Here is a 19,625-nt window from a genome sequence, read left to right on the forward strand (position 1 = left end):
TTTTGTGTGTATTTGTGTATGAAGTTGGTGTTTTAGTCTCGGCCTATACTTACTAAGCAAGTGATATGTCCCGAGCCATACGCCAGCCCTTTTAGCTTTAGTATATTTCAGATAGGATCTCTAGGTTATCCTTTGGCCAGGATCTGCCTGTCTCTGCTTCTCATCTAGTTGGAATTACAGGTGTATACCACTGTGCCTGGCTTTTTTTTTTTTTTTATACTAACTTTTCTATCTGAGCTAGCTTTGAGCAGTAATCTTCTGCCTCCCAAGTAGCTGTGTGACATGCTTAAAGCCATTGCCAGGCCTGAGTCTGCATTTTGTTTAATACTCATTCTACATCTGTGTATTTTGCTGGTCAGACTCTCAGCCTTCAAAACTACAAGTTAAATTAGGGAAGGGAAGGGGAACAACAGAATGGTGAGACAAAGAACCAATGCAACAGCAATACACACAAGACTATATATTGGAAATGAGCTGTACAATGTGGGGGTAGGGGAGAGGGAAAGTAGGAGGAAAACAAGGGAAAGGGTAACAGGTTTGACAAGAAATGTACTTACTACCTAACTGTAACCCCCTCTGTACATCACTTTGACAATAAAAAAAAAAAATCTAACCCCCCCCTCCATTACAAGTTAAATATCCTCCCTCTCTAGGTGGTATTGGTTTTGAATTTAGGGACTCATGCTTGCTGGGCTAGCAGTCTGCAGCTTGAGCTCCTCCAGCGTTGTTTTTCTTTGGTTATTTTTGAGAACAGGTCTTGCTTCTTGCTCAGGTCTGTTCCTAAGCCATGATCCTATTTTGGACTTTCCCTATGGTTGCTGGAATCACTGGCACACACCACCACATTTAGCAGCGGTGATAGAATTTTTAGACTTTTAGCCTGAAACTGCAATTCTCCCAATCTCAGCCTCCCACACAGCTTAAGTTGATAGACATGTGCCCACTGCATGAAGTTATGGATTGATACAAGTACTCTTGAACTTTTCTGCACTACTGGCCTCAAACGGTAATGATCCATCCCAAGTAGCTGAAATTATGTGTGAGCCACCAATATTGGCCCCCACCTCTTTTACAAGGAATCAGCCTCAGGCATTTTGTTATAGCAATGGGAAATTACTAATGAATGTAACATTTTAATGCCCCTTTTTATTATTTGAAATGAAATTCAAAGGTAGACTAATATTCGAACCCACATAACAGGGTTAAAAAAGAACCAAAACATTTAATTTCCTATTCTTTAAAAATTATATATAGGGGGGCTGGGAAGGTGGCTCAGTGGTAGAGCGCTTGCCTTGCAAGGCCGAGGCCCTGGGTTCGATTCCTCAGCACCACATAAGCAGAAAAATCCAGAAGTGGCGCTGTGGCTCAAGTGGTAGAGCACCAACCTTGAGCTGAAGAGCTGAGGGACAGGGCCCAGGCTCAGAGTTCAGGCCCCATGACAAAAAATAAAAGAAAGACATGTACTCATTGCTGGGTGCCAGGAGCTCACACCTGTGATCCTTGTAGTTCAGGAGGCTGAGATCTGAAGATCACTGTTCAAAGCAGGCAGGAAAGTCCTTAGTTCAAGACCCACAACCGACAAGAAAAAAAGAAAAAGAGATGTAATAAAGCTGTAATAATAATAATAAAATGACATAAACTTCAAAAAAATTATACATAGGGCTGGGAAGGTGCTTGCTCAATGGTAAAGTGCTTGCCTTGCATGCATGAGGCCCTGGGTTCAATTCCTCAGCACCACATAAGCAGAAAAAGCCAGAAGTGGCGCTGTAGCTCAAGTGGTAAGAGTACTAGCCTTGAGCTGAAAAGCTGAGGGACAGCTACCAAGCCCAGAGTTCAGGCCCCACAAACGACCAAAAAAAAAAAAACCCAAAAAACATATATACCTACATCAGTTTCCTAAATATTTTCCCAAGAAAAATGAAATGATATTCCAGAAATCTGTTGAGAGATGTGTAACATTCTTAGAGTTCCCAAATGAAAGCAGCTGTTTATTACAGATTGTTTATAAACAGATTGTAGTATAACCTCAACACCGAGATGCTACTCTCCAGTCAAAAAAGAGTGAATTATATATAACATAAACTGTATTTAGTAAAAGAAGAACAGATACTCCATGGTTCTATTTATATAAATTTAAAGTTTTACACATAAGACAGAGGAGGAGGATTGTTTATGGAGAGTGGGACCATAAACCAGATGGACATAAGAGAACTTTCTGGGTAATAGAAATATCCTGTACCTTCACTGGAGTGTTGTTCCTATATAATTGTACACCTAAGATGTTTGCATTTCACTGTACATAAACTTTACTCAGATCAGCACAATATAACATTATAGAGATTCTGATTTAATTTCTTAAGGGTGGGCATAAATTCTGAGTTGCAGGGCTGGGAAGGTGGCTCAGTGGTAGAATACTTGCCTTGCAAGCCAGAGGCCCTTGGTTCCATTCCTCAGCACCATATAAGCAAAAAGAAAAAAGCCGGAAGTGGCGCTGTGGCTCAAGTGGTAGAGCGCTAGCCTTGAGCTGAAGAGCTGAGGGACAACACCCAGGCCCAGAGTTGAGGCCTCACGACCGGACCCCCCCCCCAAAAAAAAATTCTGAGGTGCAGCTGGAGTGCAGGTACTCTTAAACTTTTCTGCACTCAAACTGTAATGATCCAATCTCAGCTTCCCAAGTAGCTGAATTATGTGTGAGCCACCAGTATTGGCCCCCACCTCTGTTTTACAAGATATCAGCCTCAGGCATTTTGTTATAGCAATGAAAAATTACTAATAAATGTAACATTTTAATGCCCCTTTTTATTATTTGAAATGAAATTCAAAGGTGAGCTAATCTTTGAACTCTCTTCAGTGCAGAAAGTTAAGAAACATTGGTTAGATGCTTGCACTTGGATGCAAACCTATTGTGATACACATATGTTGTATTAACAACTAAATTAGGAGAGGCATTCATTTTTGTAATAAGATTCAGTGAGATAGAGAAACAAATACTGGTAAAATTTCAAACAAAAAATTTAATGTTGTGTTAATTTGCTGGGTATTTATAGTGTATTAAAGTACTATTCAACAAACGCATTCCTCTCCCATCCACTCTTTTGTGTTTTTCCAACTTGTTGACTGAAGATACTTGTAAAGGGGGTATGGGATTGACTTCTGTTTTAGGACATCAGCTATCTCCAGCTTCAAGCAAATTCATTTACTCTAACAACTTTGAAAGCCACTGTTGGACTGAAATTTCCTACACCTTGCAATCTGTATGCATTTAATTTATAATAAAAGGAGAGATTTTAACGTGATGAAAAGGTCCTTGAAACACTTGAGTTTCAAGTCTCGTGATCCCTTCTCAGAAGTTCTGGAATCAAACAGTTCTGAAAATTGTACTTTTCCCCCCTAATTCACTTGGTACATAAAATCTGGCCTACTCCAAACTGATGTGAGCCTGATTTTGGTATTAATTTATAGTATTTTGCCATTATAGTTACCTTTGCACTTGCACTTACTTGCAGAGTTATTCTACTAGATGAAAAATTCTAAATTCTGAAACATATCTGCTGTCCTGAAGGGTTTAGATAAGAAATTATAGATCTGTATTACCAGTAGCTAAAAGTTAACATTAGCAAATATACTATTTTGGGAGTAATCTAATCAAGTGTATTTAGAATTATTTCCTCTAAGAACCTATACAATTAAAAATAATTCTTGATGACATTTTCATCAATTCGTTATTCTAATTGAACCCAGGACCTCATGCATGCAAGGCAATCACTCTACCTCTGAGCCACCTTTCCAACCCTCAAAACAACCATTTGAGAGAAAGTCAATTTGATACTCTCTTTTTACTGATACTAAAACATATAATACAAGCTAGAGTACCATAATATGTTTACTTTCCTGAAGAAAATTAAATATCTGATACTTGACCACAGATGAGTTGTAAAATAAAGTATATGCGTGAATATAAATATCTGAATGAAATGTTGGCTAGATTAATTACTCAAGTTTAATATGTCACATTTATTTTTAAAGCTTTATGGATGGGAGAGTGGTTATAAATATGCTATATACTATAAAAGATAACTATAGGAAGAAAATTAGTAATGATTTTACATTTTAGTACAAAAGGTTTGTAAGTCATTGACTTCTTTTCTGATCTGCGTCCCAAAATTTATGTAATGTATTTGGATAGATCATATCATATTTTCTTTTTCTTTTTTTCTTGGGGGTGGGGCGGGAACTCTGGGCCTGGGCACTGTCCCTCAGCTCTTCAGCTCAAGGCTAGCACTCTACCACTTGAGCCACAGCGCCACTTCTGGCTTTTTTTCTTTGTGCCTATGTGGTGCTGAGGAATTGAGCCTCAGGCATGCAAGGCAAGCGCTCTGCCACTGAGCCACCTTGCCAGCCCCATATCATGTTTTCTTAGTTCATTACCATTTGTTGTAAGAATGGAGAAATTGCCTTAGCTACTAGAAAAATGTCATATCCTCTGTGTGTGTGTATGTGTATGTTTTTATTTATGTATACTTGGGCTTGAACTCAGGACAGACATGCTCTTTTTTTTTTTAAATTTGTTGGTATGGGTGATAGAACTCTGGGCCTTGGGCTCTGTCCCTGAGTTCAAGGCTAGAGCTCTACCACTGAGTCACAGCACCAGTTTATTGGAGATAAGAGTCTCAGAGATGGCTTTGCTGTGCTGGCTAGCTTAGAGCCTCAGATCTCAGCCTCTTGAGTAGCTAGGATTACAAGTAGGAGCTACTAGCACCGGCTTTCTATGTGCTGAGCTTTATTTGCTCAAGGCTGCCACTACTGTTTGAGTTACAGCTCCACTTCCAGTTTTTTGTTGGTTAATTGGAATAAGAGTCTCTGGAATTTGTCTTCCTGGACGGGTTTTGAAACTTCATCTTCAGATCTCAGCTTCTTGAGTAGATATTAATTTTTTAAGTTTCTGATTTTTTAAAAAAACTTCTGTAACTTTTTAATATTTAATGTTAAATGAAGATGTGTTTATAATCAGGCATTTCATAAATGAAGGTCTTTTTCTTTTCTGATAATACTGGAGTTGCAGAGTATTTACTTGCCTAGCATGGTTTAATCCCAATCATTTGGGATGATGCTCCCCTTCCCCCAAATCCTGTAAAACCAATTAACAATATACTGACATAGTTTTCTGGGAACAGTAATGTCAGATATTGCTTCCAAAGTTCTGGCTTTTAGTTTAGTTTAGTTTAATTCAGATTTAATTCTTTCGTTGTTTTCATTTTGGGAGTCACTAAAGTTTATCTTTCTGGGAGGTTGTACTGGAGTTTGAACTCAGTGGCTCATACTTGCTAATTAGGTACTGTTCTACTTGAGCCATTCTGCCATCACCTTTTGGTCTATGTTACAAGATACGGTCTCACTTATACCTAGTCTAGCCTGGAGTATGATCCTCCTGTTTGTGCTTCCCTTTGTTGCTGGGATGACAAGTGCACACCACTATGTCCAGCCGCTATACTCCCTTCTCCCATAGCTTAGAATGACAGGCAAACATCACTGTACCCAGCCATTGGTAGAGATGGAATCTCTGTTATACCTGGGTTGGCCTTGAACCTCATTGTCCTGATCTCTGACTCCCAAATTGCTAGGATTATAGGCTTGAGCCCAGTTCCTTCCTTCCTTCTTTCCTTTTTATTTTTATTTATTTATTTTGCCAGTTTAGATGCTTGAACTCAGAGCCTGGGTACTGTTCCTGACCCTTTTTGCTCAAGGCTAGTGCTTTACTTGTTGAGTCACAGCTTGGAGATAACAGTCTCACAGACTTTCCTGACCAGCTTGACTTTGAACTAAGATCCTCAGATAAATAGCCTTCTCACTAGCTAGTATTACAGGCCTGAGCCACTGGTGCTCAGCAGATCCTATTTTTAAAGCCTGTGTTTGTAACTTCACTTTTATTGCCTTGCTCAAAAATAATTAAGTTAGCAAACGAAGAAAACATGATATTTTAATTGCCTACATCAGTTGCATAATGCCATGCAGTATGAAGACTGCATTACAGTCTGGTGTAAAATGAAAATGTTAATGATATTATTATTCAGCCTGACAATGGGAGATACATTATAAGGAAACTGGTAAATTTTAGTCATAGAACTAGATTCTGTTCTCTAATTGTAATCTTGGTAGAGATACTTACGTTTTATAAACTTGGATATGACCAGCTGTAAGTGATGAATATCCTTGTTTTTGGCTTCCTCTTTGTATAAGAGATTGATTATAAAATACTATGTAACAGATATTGCCCTTACATTTTATAACTTACTGTGTTTTTTTTTTCCTTCCTGCACAGAGCTGTTCTACACTTTATAGATGCTGAGTTCTGTTTTTTAAAATCTTACCATTGGATTATTTTCCCCTAAAGTTGTACTTTAGGTTCGTTTGTTTGTTTTGGACAGGGGATCTGTGTATGGCAGCCCAGGCTGGCCTCATACTCAAATCTTTCTACTTTTGTTTTCTGAGTGCTGGGTTTGCAGGTCTGTATGATTGTGCCTAGCTATATTTTGTATTTCTTTTTGGGGGGGGTGTCCGGTCATGGAGCCTGAACTCTGGGCCTGGGCACTGTCCCTCAGCTCTTCAGCTCAAGGCTAGCGCTCTACCACTTGAGCCACAGTGCCACTTCCGGCTTTTTTCTTTTTGCTTATGTGGTGCTGAGGAATCAAACCCAGGGCCTCATGCATGCAAGGCCAGTGCTCTACCACTGAGCCACCTTCCCAGCTCCTATATTTTGTGTTTTTATTGCATTATATTTTATCCATTATATTGTGAAATGTTTTAAATAGAAACTCCTTAAGAGTGAGGCTGTTACCTTATTTTATGTTTCCCAAGCTGGGTGCAAACTTTGTTTTTAACAATACTGTGAGTTAAACTCAGAGTCTTGATCTGTTTGTTTGCTCGGCTGGCTCTATACCACTTAAGCTACAGCTCTAGCCCTGCTTTTTTTTTTTTTTTTTGGCTCCGGTTGTGGGGCCTGAACTCTGGGCCTGGGCGCTGTCCCTCAGCTCTTCAGCTCAAGGCTAGTGCTCTACCACTTGAGCCACAACGCCACTTCTGGCTTTTTTCTTTTTGCTTATATGGTGCTGAGGAATCGAACCCAGGGCCTCAGGCTTGCAAGGCAAGCGCTCTACCACTGAGCCAACTTCCCAGCCCTCTAGCCCTGCTTTTTGATAGTTATTTTTGAGATGGAGCCTTAGGACTTTTATACTTAGGCTGGCTTGGAAATACCATCCTCTGAAACTCAGTTTCCTACATAGTATTACACGTGGGTGCCACTGGATCCAAGTCAATCTCCTGATCTTCCAGGCTTAGCCTTCTGAGTAGTTGGATTATAAGCATGTACTAACTACTATGACTAAGGGGCTATTCTATCTTCCTTCAGAGTTACACATAGAGCTGAGCACTTAGTTGTAAGCACTTAGCAAATGTTCTGTACTTTCTTCAGTTTCTGTACTTTCATTTTTATTATTACTAGCATCAGAAAGCTAAATGTACTCATTCAACATTGATTCCATTTAGAATTTTTAATGCAGAATTGCTGTGGGTGTGGGTGTGGATGCGCGCATATGTGTGTGTTGTTCCTGGGGCTTGAACTCACGGCCTAGGCACTGAGAGGTTTTTTTTTTTTTTTTTGCTCGTTAGTGCTCTTCCACTTGAGTCACAGCTCCACTTTCAGCTTTTTGGTGGTTAATTAGAAGTAAGAGTCACAGACTTTCCTGTCCAGGCTAGCCGGAATTACAGATATGATGTAAGCCACTAGCACCCAGTGCAGGTTTGACCTCCTTGTGCCTATGCAGTCAGGTAGCTTTGACTATAGGTATAGTGAAGAAAGCAAAGTCATATGTCAAGCAGTGTCTATGAAAATTATAGATGATATTTTGTTTATAACTTTTTTTCAGGGTTTAATGTTTTGGTTTGGCAAATCTCCCATGTTTACTGTTTTCACTCAGGAACAGAAAATTCTTTTTAGGATGTGTTGAGCTCTATAGGATAAGTGGAAAGATGGAAACAGTAATTTGAAAATAATTTGATGACAATATTGGTATTAGATTTTGGCTGCATTTGCTGCATTTGTCTAATCCACATATAATGAAGGCTTGCTATATTTCAGTAAGCAGAGGAATATAGTGAACAATATTGTTTTGAAAAGCTTATAATGATTTTACTTTTCAGTTCTTGTATTGTCAGGTTGAGACTTTAGTCAAAATAATCTCTGGTAATGAATGGAGGAGGACTAAATGATAGTAGCTTGGTATAGATAAGTAAGAATGACTGTGTATTGGTTACTGTTGAAATGATGCGTTAGAAAAAGAATTTGATGGGCATTTTGTTTTAGATAAATAATGTTGAGTCTTATGCCTGGTTTACTTAATCAGATCCTCTAGAGGAAGAATATGCTAATCTGCTTTTGAAAAATGTTCGGAGTGAATTTTGATGCTGTGGTCTTAAGTCCATTAGGCTGCATTTGGCTAAGCTGTACATCACTGTCCTCCATGAGGGAATTGTATTCATCTATTGCACATTGTTCCTAAAGTTTATTTTGTTGTTTTCTTCTTCATTAGTGTTTTTAGTGACAGGAGGTTTTACTAGGGTGATCTGTAGTGATTTCCCAAATCCTAATTTATTAAGGCCTTTTCTGTTTCTCTTCTACATTATTCTCATCTGCTTATACAAACTCATTGTTTTATCTTTTTATTCATACTTCACTCTGGAAACTAGTCTGTTTTTTATTGTTGCAAAACCACAGTGGATTTGCTTTATTGGTAGTACTTGTGTGCTTTAAGTATTACCTATAAGCACATAACTTTCAAATTTATATTATCATTTTAGATCTTTCCTATATGGAGTTTATTTTCTTCCATCCCATATCCAACTGCCTACTCAGGATTTTAGTTAAATCATCCTTTAGGTGTTCCAGCTGAAGTTTCTAAACAAAAATACCTCATTTCTTTTATCTCAGGTTTACTTCTTGTTGTTATTGTTGTTTTGGTTTTTACTTGTTATTGTTGTTTTGGTACAGATCCTGGGGTTTGAATTGAGGGTCTGGGTGCTATCCTTGAACTCTGTTTTGCTCAAGACTATATATAGCACTTTACCAATTGAGCCACAACTCTTAAGAGATTCATGGACTTTCTTGTTGGGCTGGCTTTAAACTACAGTTCTCAGATCTCAGCCTCCTGAGTAGCTAGGATTACATGTGTGAGCCACCTGCACCTGGCTGTCCATGTTAAGCTAGTATTTTGGTTTGGCATTTCAATTTTATTTTCAGTTTACAATGGTTAATATTTTAATGTCAATTTAGCATTTGATGTAAATTAGGAATTAGATGAAATGTTCCTTAGTTATAAAGATCCATTTTTATTGTTAATTTTGGTTCTCTTTTGCTTTCCATAGAATGTTGGCTCAATTAAGAAACACCAGGGAGATAAATTCAGCCCAGTGGTAAGTAGTTTTAATTTCTTCTGTTTATCATGCCCCTTTTATGGATTGGCTCTTTTTTCTCCATTGTGAGTAGAAGGTTGTGTGTGTCCGTCGTCTGTACTGGAGCTAAAACTCAGGGCCTGGGTTCTGTTCCTGAGCTTTTTTGCTCAAGGCTAGTTAGTATTCTATCACTTGAGCTACAGCTGCATTTCCTGCTTTTTGGTGGTTAATTCGGGATAAGGTCTCAGGGACTTTCCATCTGGGATGACTTTGAACCATAATCCTTACATCTCAGCCTTCTGAATAACTAGGATTACTGACATCTGGCAGTGACCCTCCCTCTTTCCTTGCCTCCCTCCCTCCCTTTCTCTCTCCCTCCTTCCTTCCTTCCTTCCTTCCTTCTTTCTTTCTTTCTTTCTTTCTTTCTTTCTTTCTTTCTTTCTTTCTTTCTTTCTTTCTTTCTTTCTTTCTTTCCTGTCTTTCTCTTTGTTATTCTTATAAAGAAGCTCTTTTTAAACTAGTTAGGTTTTCTCCCTTTTGATTGTATCCTTATATTTTTTAATATATATTTTTTATAGTAAAGATACTGTGCAAAGGGGTTACAGTTACATGAGCAAGGTAATGAGTACATTTCCTATCAAGCATTGTTACTCCCTCCTTTGTTTTTCCATACCATCCCTTCCCTCCCCACCTCCCCAACTCCTTCCTGCCCCCTCAAGATTCTTTCCTGTTGTAATCAAATGTCATCCTAATTAATTATCATAAGCATACAAATGTAAGCTAAATTTTCTTTTAGCAGTTAATGTTTTCTATTTTTAAGGGAAAAAGGATTTATTTTGCCTCACAGCTTCAGATGTTTTAGTCAGTGGTACATGACTTTATTGTTGTGGGTCTGTAAAAATGTTAACATCATAGTAGGAAGCAAGACATAGCATAGCTTATCTAATAGCAAACAGCAAGCCAGCAATTAAATTATTTGTACTTAATAGATGAATTATTTATTCCTGAAACGTACCTTTATAGAAATGTAGTTTGTGGTCTTTTGTACTTGGACATGAAATCAGGTCTTGGCATTGCCCCTTAGCTTTTTCACTCAAGGCTCTGGTATTCTGTATGTACTATTTGAGCCACAGCTCCACTTTTGGCTTTTTTTTTTTTTTTTTTTTTTGCTGGTTAATTGTAGAAAAAAAATCTCACAGACTTTTTGTCTTGGCTGGCTTCAAACTATGATTCAGAGATCTTAGCCTCATGGGTAGGAGTGAGCCACTGGTGTTTGGCAGAAACACAAATTGTATTCTGTAAGGTTTTCCGAATATTGACCACAATTTTAGATGGAAAAAAATTGTTTTTCAATGCTGGGCTTCCAACCCAAAGCCTTACATGTGGTTGGTAAGTTTCTACCCTGAGCTATACCCCTAGACGTGGATGGAAATATTTGGTGTTTGACACTTAAATGTCTTTTTGTGAGTCTTGAAGTAGTATGTAGCAGACCTATGGATATGCAAAGCATTTTGAGCATCTAGTTCAAGTATCTATTATTACAGAGAAACAGCATATATGGGCAAATTCAGTTACTTTATGGAAAAGAGACAATGTTCTATGCCTTAGAAAGTTGTAATTGTGATGAAATCAGAAAATGTATATACTTAAAGAATTTTTAGCACCATACTTGACATTTGGTAATTGAGTGAAGGTAGTAATGCTAATCCTATCTGTGTTCAAACCCTTTGGTATCCTGCGTAATTTGAAGTGAAAGAATTGTTAGTATAGTGCCTTTGTTGTTGGTGGTGGTTGTGGGGCTTGAACTCTGGGCTTGGGTGCTGTCCCTCAGCTCTTCAGCTCAGGGTGAGTGCTTTACCACTTGAACTACAGTACCACTTCTGGTTTTCTGTTAATCGGAGGTAAGAGTTTCCTGGACTTTCCTACCTGGGCTAGCTCTGAACTGCCATCCTCAGATCTCAGCCTCTTGAGTGCTAGGATTACAAGTGTGAGCCAATGGTGCCCGGCTTAGAGCATATTTGATTCTGCGTCATGGGAAAAATCAGTAATACTGGTCTTGTCTTTATTTGAACACTTGAAATTTTGTTCATAAATGGATTATTATTCAGTACTTAAAACTTGTGTTCAGGTACTTATCTTGATAGAGAGGTTTTTTTTTTTTTTTTTGTTTTTGTTTCTAATTTTTTTTTGTGAAAATACCGTACAGAGGGGTTACAATTACATGGGCAAGATAAGGGAGGTTTTTTAAATAATACATTTTTCTTATATTTTGTTGCATAAAGCTTCATTACCCTTAATTGGGTTTGAACCTGGTTAGATGTTAATACTCTAGGTATCTCCCTAGGGGAAGAGCTTATTATTTTTGTGCAAAAATCGATGACAATAATTATCAGCCATTCCTAATTATTAAAATAGAGCTTTCTTTGCTAACATAATCATAGCCTATTTGAAATTGACTATGCACTACACTATATACATAGTAAAATTGGTGTTGAATTTTCACTGTACAAAATTGGCTTTTTTCTTCAGTTAAAGTCTTCCTTTATTTAAGTAAACTCTTTGAAAACAATCTTAAGACCAGTATTTGATTGAAACTATATATATTTAGGTAGGTGGAGATTTCCACATATAAGAAGCATAGGTAAGTTAAATAGTGGTTGATCTCTGATGACTGGCTAAGAAGTCCTAAAAATACCTTTGCAGTGTTACTTCCTACTCAGAACTGCATGTAATCACTTTGCTATGAAACATAAAACCAGAAATTAAGTCTTTGCTATATTAGAAGTGCTTTGAGAGCAGTCATATTCATGAAGCATGATTTTTGTAAAAGCATATAAATGGCTACTTCTTGGATTATTCTGTAAAGTGCGAAAGTACTTGAGTATATACAAATATTGATATTAAAGCAGTGCCAAATGGTTTTCAGTGGGTGTACTAAAGAGAAGAATTTATACATGATATGTGAATTGTGACAAATGAATTGCAATAATTTGTTCTGAAAAACTGTTATGTTTTATTTTCTTTATTCAAATATTACAGTATCTAAAATGACTACAAAACGAAGTTTGTTTGTGCGTTTGGTACCATGTCGCTGTCTGCGAGGGGAAGAGGAGACTGTCACTACTCTGGATTATTCTCATTGCAGTTTAGAACAGGTTCCCAAAGAGATATTTACTTTTGAAAAAACTTTAGAAGAGCTCTATTTAGATGCTAATCAGATTGAAGAACTTCCAAAGGTATGTTAATACTGTCAGGAAATTCCTGTATACCTAATGTTGCCCTAATGCTATAAATACATGTTTCTATTTTAGGGGGTTAGTTTTACCTTAAGGTATAATGTACAATTAAAAAAAATTTAATTTTAAACTTGTTTAAATGTAATTATATAACTTAATAATTGTAGTAATTATATAACTTAAAATTTGTATTTACTGGGCTGGAAAGGTGGCTCAGTGGTAGAGCACTTGCCTTGCATGCATGAGGCCTTGGGTTCAGTTCCTCAGTACCACATACGCAGGGGAAAAAAAAAATTGTATTTACTTTTGTCATACCTGCTAAGGTAGGTAATGAGATTATGGAATTTTGGAAACCAGTAGATGAAGCCAAACAACTAAAATGATATGGACCTGTTTTCTCAGGTCATCAATTTACATTATAGTTGGGGATAATTGTCATTTTAATTACAATTTCATTGTTAAATAGCTTTATAAAGGTAGTAATATTTACCTCCATTTATAGTTTGGAAAGATTTTGTGTAATTTATGCTAACAACTGGGAGGTTAAGGTTATTTCTGTTAGGTTTTTAAAAAGAGGTAGCCGAGTAAGAATAGCACCAGCACGCACGTGGTATTCAGGTAAGGGGTAGGTTTATTCAGTAGACCTGCTGGGACCAGGCAAAGTTGGCACTCCACGTGGCTGGGAAAGGCCTGGGAATGAGAGAGAGAGCTGGGAAGAGAGGAAAGAGAGAGAAAAGAGCTAGAAAAGAGCAGAGAGAGGGGTAAGAACAGTAGCACTCACGTGGTATTCAGGTAAGGGGTAGACCTGCTGGGACCAGGCAAGGTTGGCACTCCACGTGGCTGGGAAAGAGAGGAAAGAGCTAGAGCAGAGAAAGAGCAGAGAGAGCTAGAAAAGAAGAGCCAGAGCAAGAGAGCGTCTGGGCCTGGGCTAGGCCTTATGTAGGGTGTGGGCGGGGAAAGGTGTGGCCACATCAAATTCAGATGTGACCTCAGCGGATGCAGATGTGACCTCTTCCAGGTGTCCCAGTTGCCTAGGTAACGCAGGTACTGGGTGGAGACTTTGCTGCGAGGAGGGTGGAGTCTGCTAGCCATCCAGGAGCTGACCTTACAATTTCCATCAAGATTTTTCACATTTTTCTTAAGTACTACTTTTCTTGGAGAGGGAAGGACATTGTTTGGGTTTGAACTCAGGGCTTCATGCTTTCTAGGTCGGCATTCTACCACTTGGCTCCTCCAACACTTAGGTTTTGCTCAGGTGTGCGTGCGTGCGCGTGCGTGCGTGCGTGCGTGCGTGCGTGCGTGTGTGTGTGTGTGTGTGTGTGTGTGTGTCCTAGTTCTTGAACTCCGCCTGGGTGCTGCCCCTGAGCTGTTCTCCCCTCCCCCCTCCCTGCCCCCAAGGCTAGCACTATACCGCTTGAACCCCAGTTCCAGTTGGCTTTTTGGTGGTTAATTAGAGATAAGAGTCTTGCAGACTTTGCTGCTAGGGCTGGCTTAAAACTGCAGTCCCCAGATCTGAGCCTTCTGAGTAGCTATGACTACAGGCACCAACACTGGACTGTGTTGATTATTACTAAGGTGGGGTTTTACTTTTTGCCCTGGCTGGACTGGAAAGAAATCATTTCTATTTCTGCTTCCCACCATAGTTAGAATTTCAGGCATGTACTACCATAGCCAAGTTCTTCCTATTGAGGTGAGATCTTGCTAACTTTTGGCCCTAGATGGTCTTGAGCCCTAATCCTCTAGATCTTTTCTTCCTTAGTAGATAGGTTTCCAGGCAGGAGCCATTGACACCTAGCATTTTATTAGTGTACTTTTTCTTTCCATTATGTATTTAGTTTCTTGTGTTTTAGGAAAAGGGTGCATTAGTTTTAATTGTTAGAATCTTTGACCACCGCAGCAGTGCTTTTGAAACCATGATAGAGATTCCTTGGTGACTTATAAGAGTTTAAATTTGTATGTGAGTGGCCATGCTTATAATCCCAGCACTGAAGAGGCCAAGGTAGGAAGATGTTTAGTTTAAGGCTAGCTGGAGCTATAGAGACCTATCTCAAAAATAAATGAACTAAATGATAGTATATTTTGAAAAGTGAACTGTAATTTGGATTTAGGATTAGAAAACAGAAATAGAGAATACTTAGTAAGAATACTTAAGAATTTTTAGATAAGCACAAAAGATAATACTTGCACTAAAAAGGTACAGATTTTTTGAAATTCGAACGTAATTGGGTGTCCTGTATTTAATCTGGCAACTCTTAACTATGAAACAAAAGAAAAAAAGTGTGTGTTGTATATATATGATCTTTGTTTAATGAAATGATTTATTTTTTATTTTTATTTTTTTTGGGTCCGGTCGTGGGCCTGAACTCTGGGCCTGGGCACTGTCCCTTAGCTCTTCAGCTCAAGGCTAGCACTCTACCACTTGAGCTACAGCACCACTTCCGGCTTTTTTCTTTTGCTAATGTGGTTATGAGGAATCGAACCCAGGGCCTCATGCATGCAAGGCAAGCACTCTACCACTGAGCCACCTTCCCAGCCCCGAAATGATTTGCTCTAGGTATTAGTGTTTATAAATACAAATAATAGGTTTTATTTGTTACTTTTTTCTGATTGCCAGTAATAAAATAATTTTGAAAGCCAATAGATAATTTTATGGAGAAAGCCCGTAATGGTAGATAAAATGTGAAAAGTTGTCAGTTACATGGTTATGAATTACATAGCTAAGGTTATATGGTAGGGTGTTTTTTTATTTATTGCTTTTCATTTATGTCATTCTTTTGCATGTGGTTTATCTTTCATAGCCATTCTCCTAGAGAATATGAAAGGCTAATCCTTTACCTTTTCATGGTCACTAGAGGTTGTGTTCAAAAGAGAGAGAGAGAGTAGTGAAAATAACTAGATCATTTATCTATTCCTAACAGATACTACATTTTTTTAGAGATGTTCTTAAATATAGCTTTCATTTCACAATAAAATTAATTCAAAGACAAGCTCAAGAATTTGTTATATGTAACATCACTTATTTTTTACTAGCTCAGCAGAGACTTCTGTATTCTCATTGCATTCAGTTTGTTTAAGGTAGAAATTTGAGGCTGCAAATTGTCCTAAGTGGTATTCAGACGTATTGAGATCCATAATAGCATAACTAGAAATAATGAGAAACCTTTTTTGGTATTTTTGTGTATATATATGTATTATTTAATTTTAATGCAATAATACTTTGTATAATACAAAAAGGAAACTGAAAGTGTTTTTCTTTTTTCAATAGCAACTTTTTAACTGTCAGTCTCTACACAAACTGAGTTTGCCAGATAATGATTTAACAACGTTACCAGCATCCATTGCAAATCTTATTAATCTCAGGGAACTGGATGTCAGCAAAAATGGTAAGCATAGAACATGTTTCATTAGTTGATTTCTATCATTCCTATAAATAGAACTATAAATGAAAAGTCAAATTTTTAATGTTTTATAAAATACCTTTTCTAATTGCAAAGGTTTTGCATCTTGTTGTACATAAAATATAGTAAAATTTTAATACTATATGCTTGGTTTGGAACTAGTTAAAAATACAAAATTTAAGATAACTAAAAGCAAAAAATATGTTATTTTTGTATCTTTATTACTACTTTATTCCTCATACTGAAAATATGTACTCTTTAATTAACAACTAATCCTCTAACCTTCTTCACCAGCCCCTGGTGCCAACTATTTTACTTTCTACTTCTGTGAATTTATTATTTTTTTAAGGATTTCATATGAAATCGAAATCAGGTAGTATTTATCTCTTTGTTTCTTACTTTACTGAATAAAATGTTTTATAATCTCATCCATATTGTCAAAATGACTGGGTTTCCTTTTTTTAAAGTCTGAAAAATAACATTATTGTGTATATGTACCACATTTTCCTTATTTATCTGTTGATTGAAACTCAGGTTGGTTCCCTTAACTATTGTGAATAATATTGCAATATCGTCATATTTGAGGGTGGATCTCTTTCTCTGTCTCTTCCTCCCTTTTCTCTCAAGAATACTTTTGAGATTAACCTCTGAGAAGATGCATGGCCTGTGAACATTTTCTCCTATTCACAAGACTGTCCATTGTTTGCATATTAAAATAATTGTCTAGGCCATTGCAAAACTGTAGGGTTGCCATCGTGTGTGTGTGTGTGTGTGTGTGTGTGTCTGTTTTAGTGATTTTTACATCATCAGGTTGTATATTCACATCTTTAATCCATTTTGAGTTGATTTTTTTGTATATTGTGTAAGATACAGGTCTATTTTCATTGTCCTGAATATGGATATCTACTTGTCCCAACTCTATTAAAAAGGAACTACTCCTTGGTCATTTTGTATTCTTGGCATTTTTGTAGAAAATCAGTTGAGTGTAAATACATGGATTTATTACTGGGCTCTCCTGTTCTGTTCTATGTCTGTTTTGAGGCCAGAACCATGATGCTTTTATGAATATAACTTTGCAGAACATTTTGATATTAAATAGTGTGATGCTTGCAGCTTTGTTCTTACTCAAGATTATTTTGGCTATTTAGGGTCTTTTATAATTCTATATTGAGATTATTTGCTTTAAAAAATGTTGTGAAAAACATGTCATCAGATTTTTGATAAGTGAAATATACCAAATCAGAAGAACACACAAAGTGTTTTGGATATTTTAACAATCTTGATTCTTGGAAATGTAAACATATAGAATCTTTCCATTTATTTGTACTTAAGTTGCTTTAATTAGGCCTTTCAAAAATTAAAAGATAAATTTATTGTAAAGATACTGTACAGAGGGGTTACAGTTACATGAGTAAGGTAATGAGTACATTTCCTATCAAGCATTGTTACCTCTTCCTTTGTTTTTCCCCTACTATCCCTTCCTCCCCACCTCCCCAACTCCTGTCTCCTCCCCCCTCCAAGTTGTAAAGTTTGTTTTCAACATAGTGTCTTGTACGTCTCATTGTTACAATGGGTCAACCTGTATTCCTTGTTTCAGCATTTTGTTATTTCCCTTCCCCTCCCCAAATTAGAAAAATCTGTATACACGACGCAGGGCACCAGAATCAAATACAGTGACAACAGGGGATATACCATAGAGGGAAGAACATACAAAAGAGACAAAAAAAGATATATAGTATGTTAAAAACAACAGCAACAAATTAAAAATCTCTTGTGTCCCTGTCTTGGGGTTCATTTTGCTTAGCATTATCTTAAATGGTCATATGTGCATAACTTTTGACCTTATATGCTTGTCTGGTAAGATTATTCTAGATATATACTAGTTACTGAAAATGAGGAAACCATGGGACCTATGTTTCTTTGGGTCTGGCTTACTTCACTTAATATATTTTTTCAAGTCTTTACATTTCCTAACAAATAGGGCAGTGTCATTCTTTCTGATGGAGGCATAGAATTGCATTGTGTGTGTGTGTGTGTCTCTCTCTCTATATATATTATGTATGTATATATACATATATATGTATATAATACACACACACACACACACACCACATTTTCATGATCCATTCATCTATTGAGGGGCATCTGGTTTGGTTCCATTTCTTAGGTATGGAGAATAATACCGCAATAAACACAGTTGTGCTGGTATCTGTAGTATAGCCTTGTTTGTGATCATTGGATAAATGCCCAGAAGTGGGATTGCTGGGTCATAGGGGAGCTCTATGTATAGTCTTTTGAGGAACCTCCATACTGCTTTCCAAAGTAGTTGAACAATTTTGTACTCCCACCAACAATGCAATAGCGTTCCCTTTTGGCCACATCCCTGCCAGCATCTGTTGTTACTAGATTTCTTTCTTTTTTCTTTTTGGTGGATTGTGGGGCCTGAACTCTGGGCCTGGGCGCTGTCCCTCAGCTCTTCAGCTCAAGTCTAGCATTCTACCAATTGAGCCACAGCACCACTTCTGGCTTTTTCTGCTTGTGGTGCTGAGGAATCAAACCCAGGGCCTCTTGCATGTAAGGCAAGCACTCTACCTCTGAACCACCTTCCCAGCCCCTAGATTTCTTGATAATAGCCATTCTAACTGGGGTGAGGTGGAATCTCAATGTTGCTTTGATTTGCATTTCTTTTATGTGTCTATTGGCCATTCTTACCTCTTCTTTAGAGAAGTCTCTGTTTACGTCCTTAGCCACTTATTAATTGGGATGGTGGTTTGAGGTAAAAAAAATTTTTTTTTGCACTGGTCCTGGGCTTGAACTAAGGGCCTGGGCACTGCCCCCTGAACTTTTGTGCTCAAAGATAGTGCTGTACCCCTTGAGCCGCCTACTTCTGGCTTTTTGGTGGTTAGAGATGAAGTATCATGGACTTTCCTTCCTGGGCTGGCTTTGAACTGCAGTCCTCAGATCTCAGCCTCCTGAGCAGCTAGGATTACAGGCGTGAGCCACCGGTGCCCAGAGTTTTTAGTATATGGATCTTCCATTTCCTTGGTTAAATTTATTTATAAGTATTTCTTGGTTCCTATTGTAAATTGGACTGTTTGAAAAATCCATCTTTTGAACAGAGAGTTGTTAGTATATCATAATTGTGACTAGGTTTAGCATTGTGACTTCATATTATGCAACTTTACTGAGTACATGCTAATAATTTTCTGTGGAGCTAGTAGATTTTCTATGTGTGAAATCTTTTTTAAACAAGGACAAATTATCTTCTTTCAGTTTGGATGCCTTTTATTTTTCTTTTCTTTTATTTATTTATTTATTTTTTGGTCCGATCGTGGGGCCTGAACTCTGGGCCTGGGTGCTGTCCCTCAGTTCTTCAGCTCAAGGCTAGCGCTCTACCACTTGAACCACAGCACCACTTCTGGCTTTTTTCTTTTTGCTTATGTGGTGCTGAGGAATCAAACCCAGGGCTTCATGCATGCAAGGCAAGTTTTCTACCACTGAACCAACCTTGCCAGCCCCCACAAATTACCTTTTTATACACGGAGTC

At 37.7% G+C, this 19,625-nt stretch overlaps 1 protein-coding gene across 8 annotated transcripts in view; it reads left to right on the top strand.

Moving 5' to 3' along the window:
• The window catches only part of Erbb2ip (erbb2 interacting protein), a 125,150-nt gene that overhangs the window by 29,512 nt on the left and 76,013 nt on the right, over positions 1–19,625 (top strand). For all 8 annotated transcript variants that reach the window (XM_013015852.1, XM_013015854.1, XM_013015857.1 and 5 more), the window contains exons 2-4: positions 9,418–9,465; positions 12,484–12,680; positions 15,946–16,063. In XM_013015852.1, the coding sequence (XP_012871306.1) occupies positions 12,492–12,680; positions 15,946–16,063 (307 nt within the window). In that variant the 5' untranslated portion in view covers positions 9,418–9,465; positions 12,484–12,491. The remainder of the gene's footprint in view (positions 1–9,417; positions 9,466–12,483; positions 12,681–15,945; positions 16,064–19,625) is intronic.

Source organism: Dipodomys ordii, unplaced genomic scaffold, assembly GCF_000151885.1.
Source record: "Dipodomys ordii isolate 6190 unplaced genomic scaffold, Dord_2.0 Scaffold28, whole genome shotgun sequence".
Lineage (NCBI taxonomy): Eukaryota > Metazoa > Chordata > Mammalia > Rodentia > Heteromyidae > Dipodomys > Dipodomys ordii.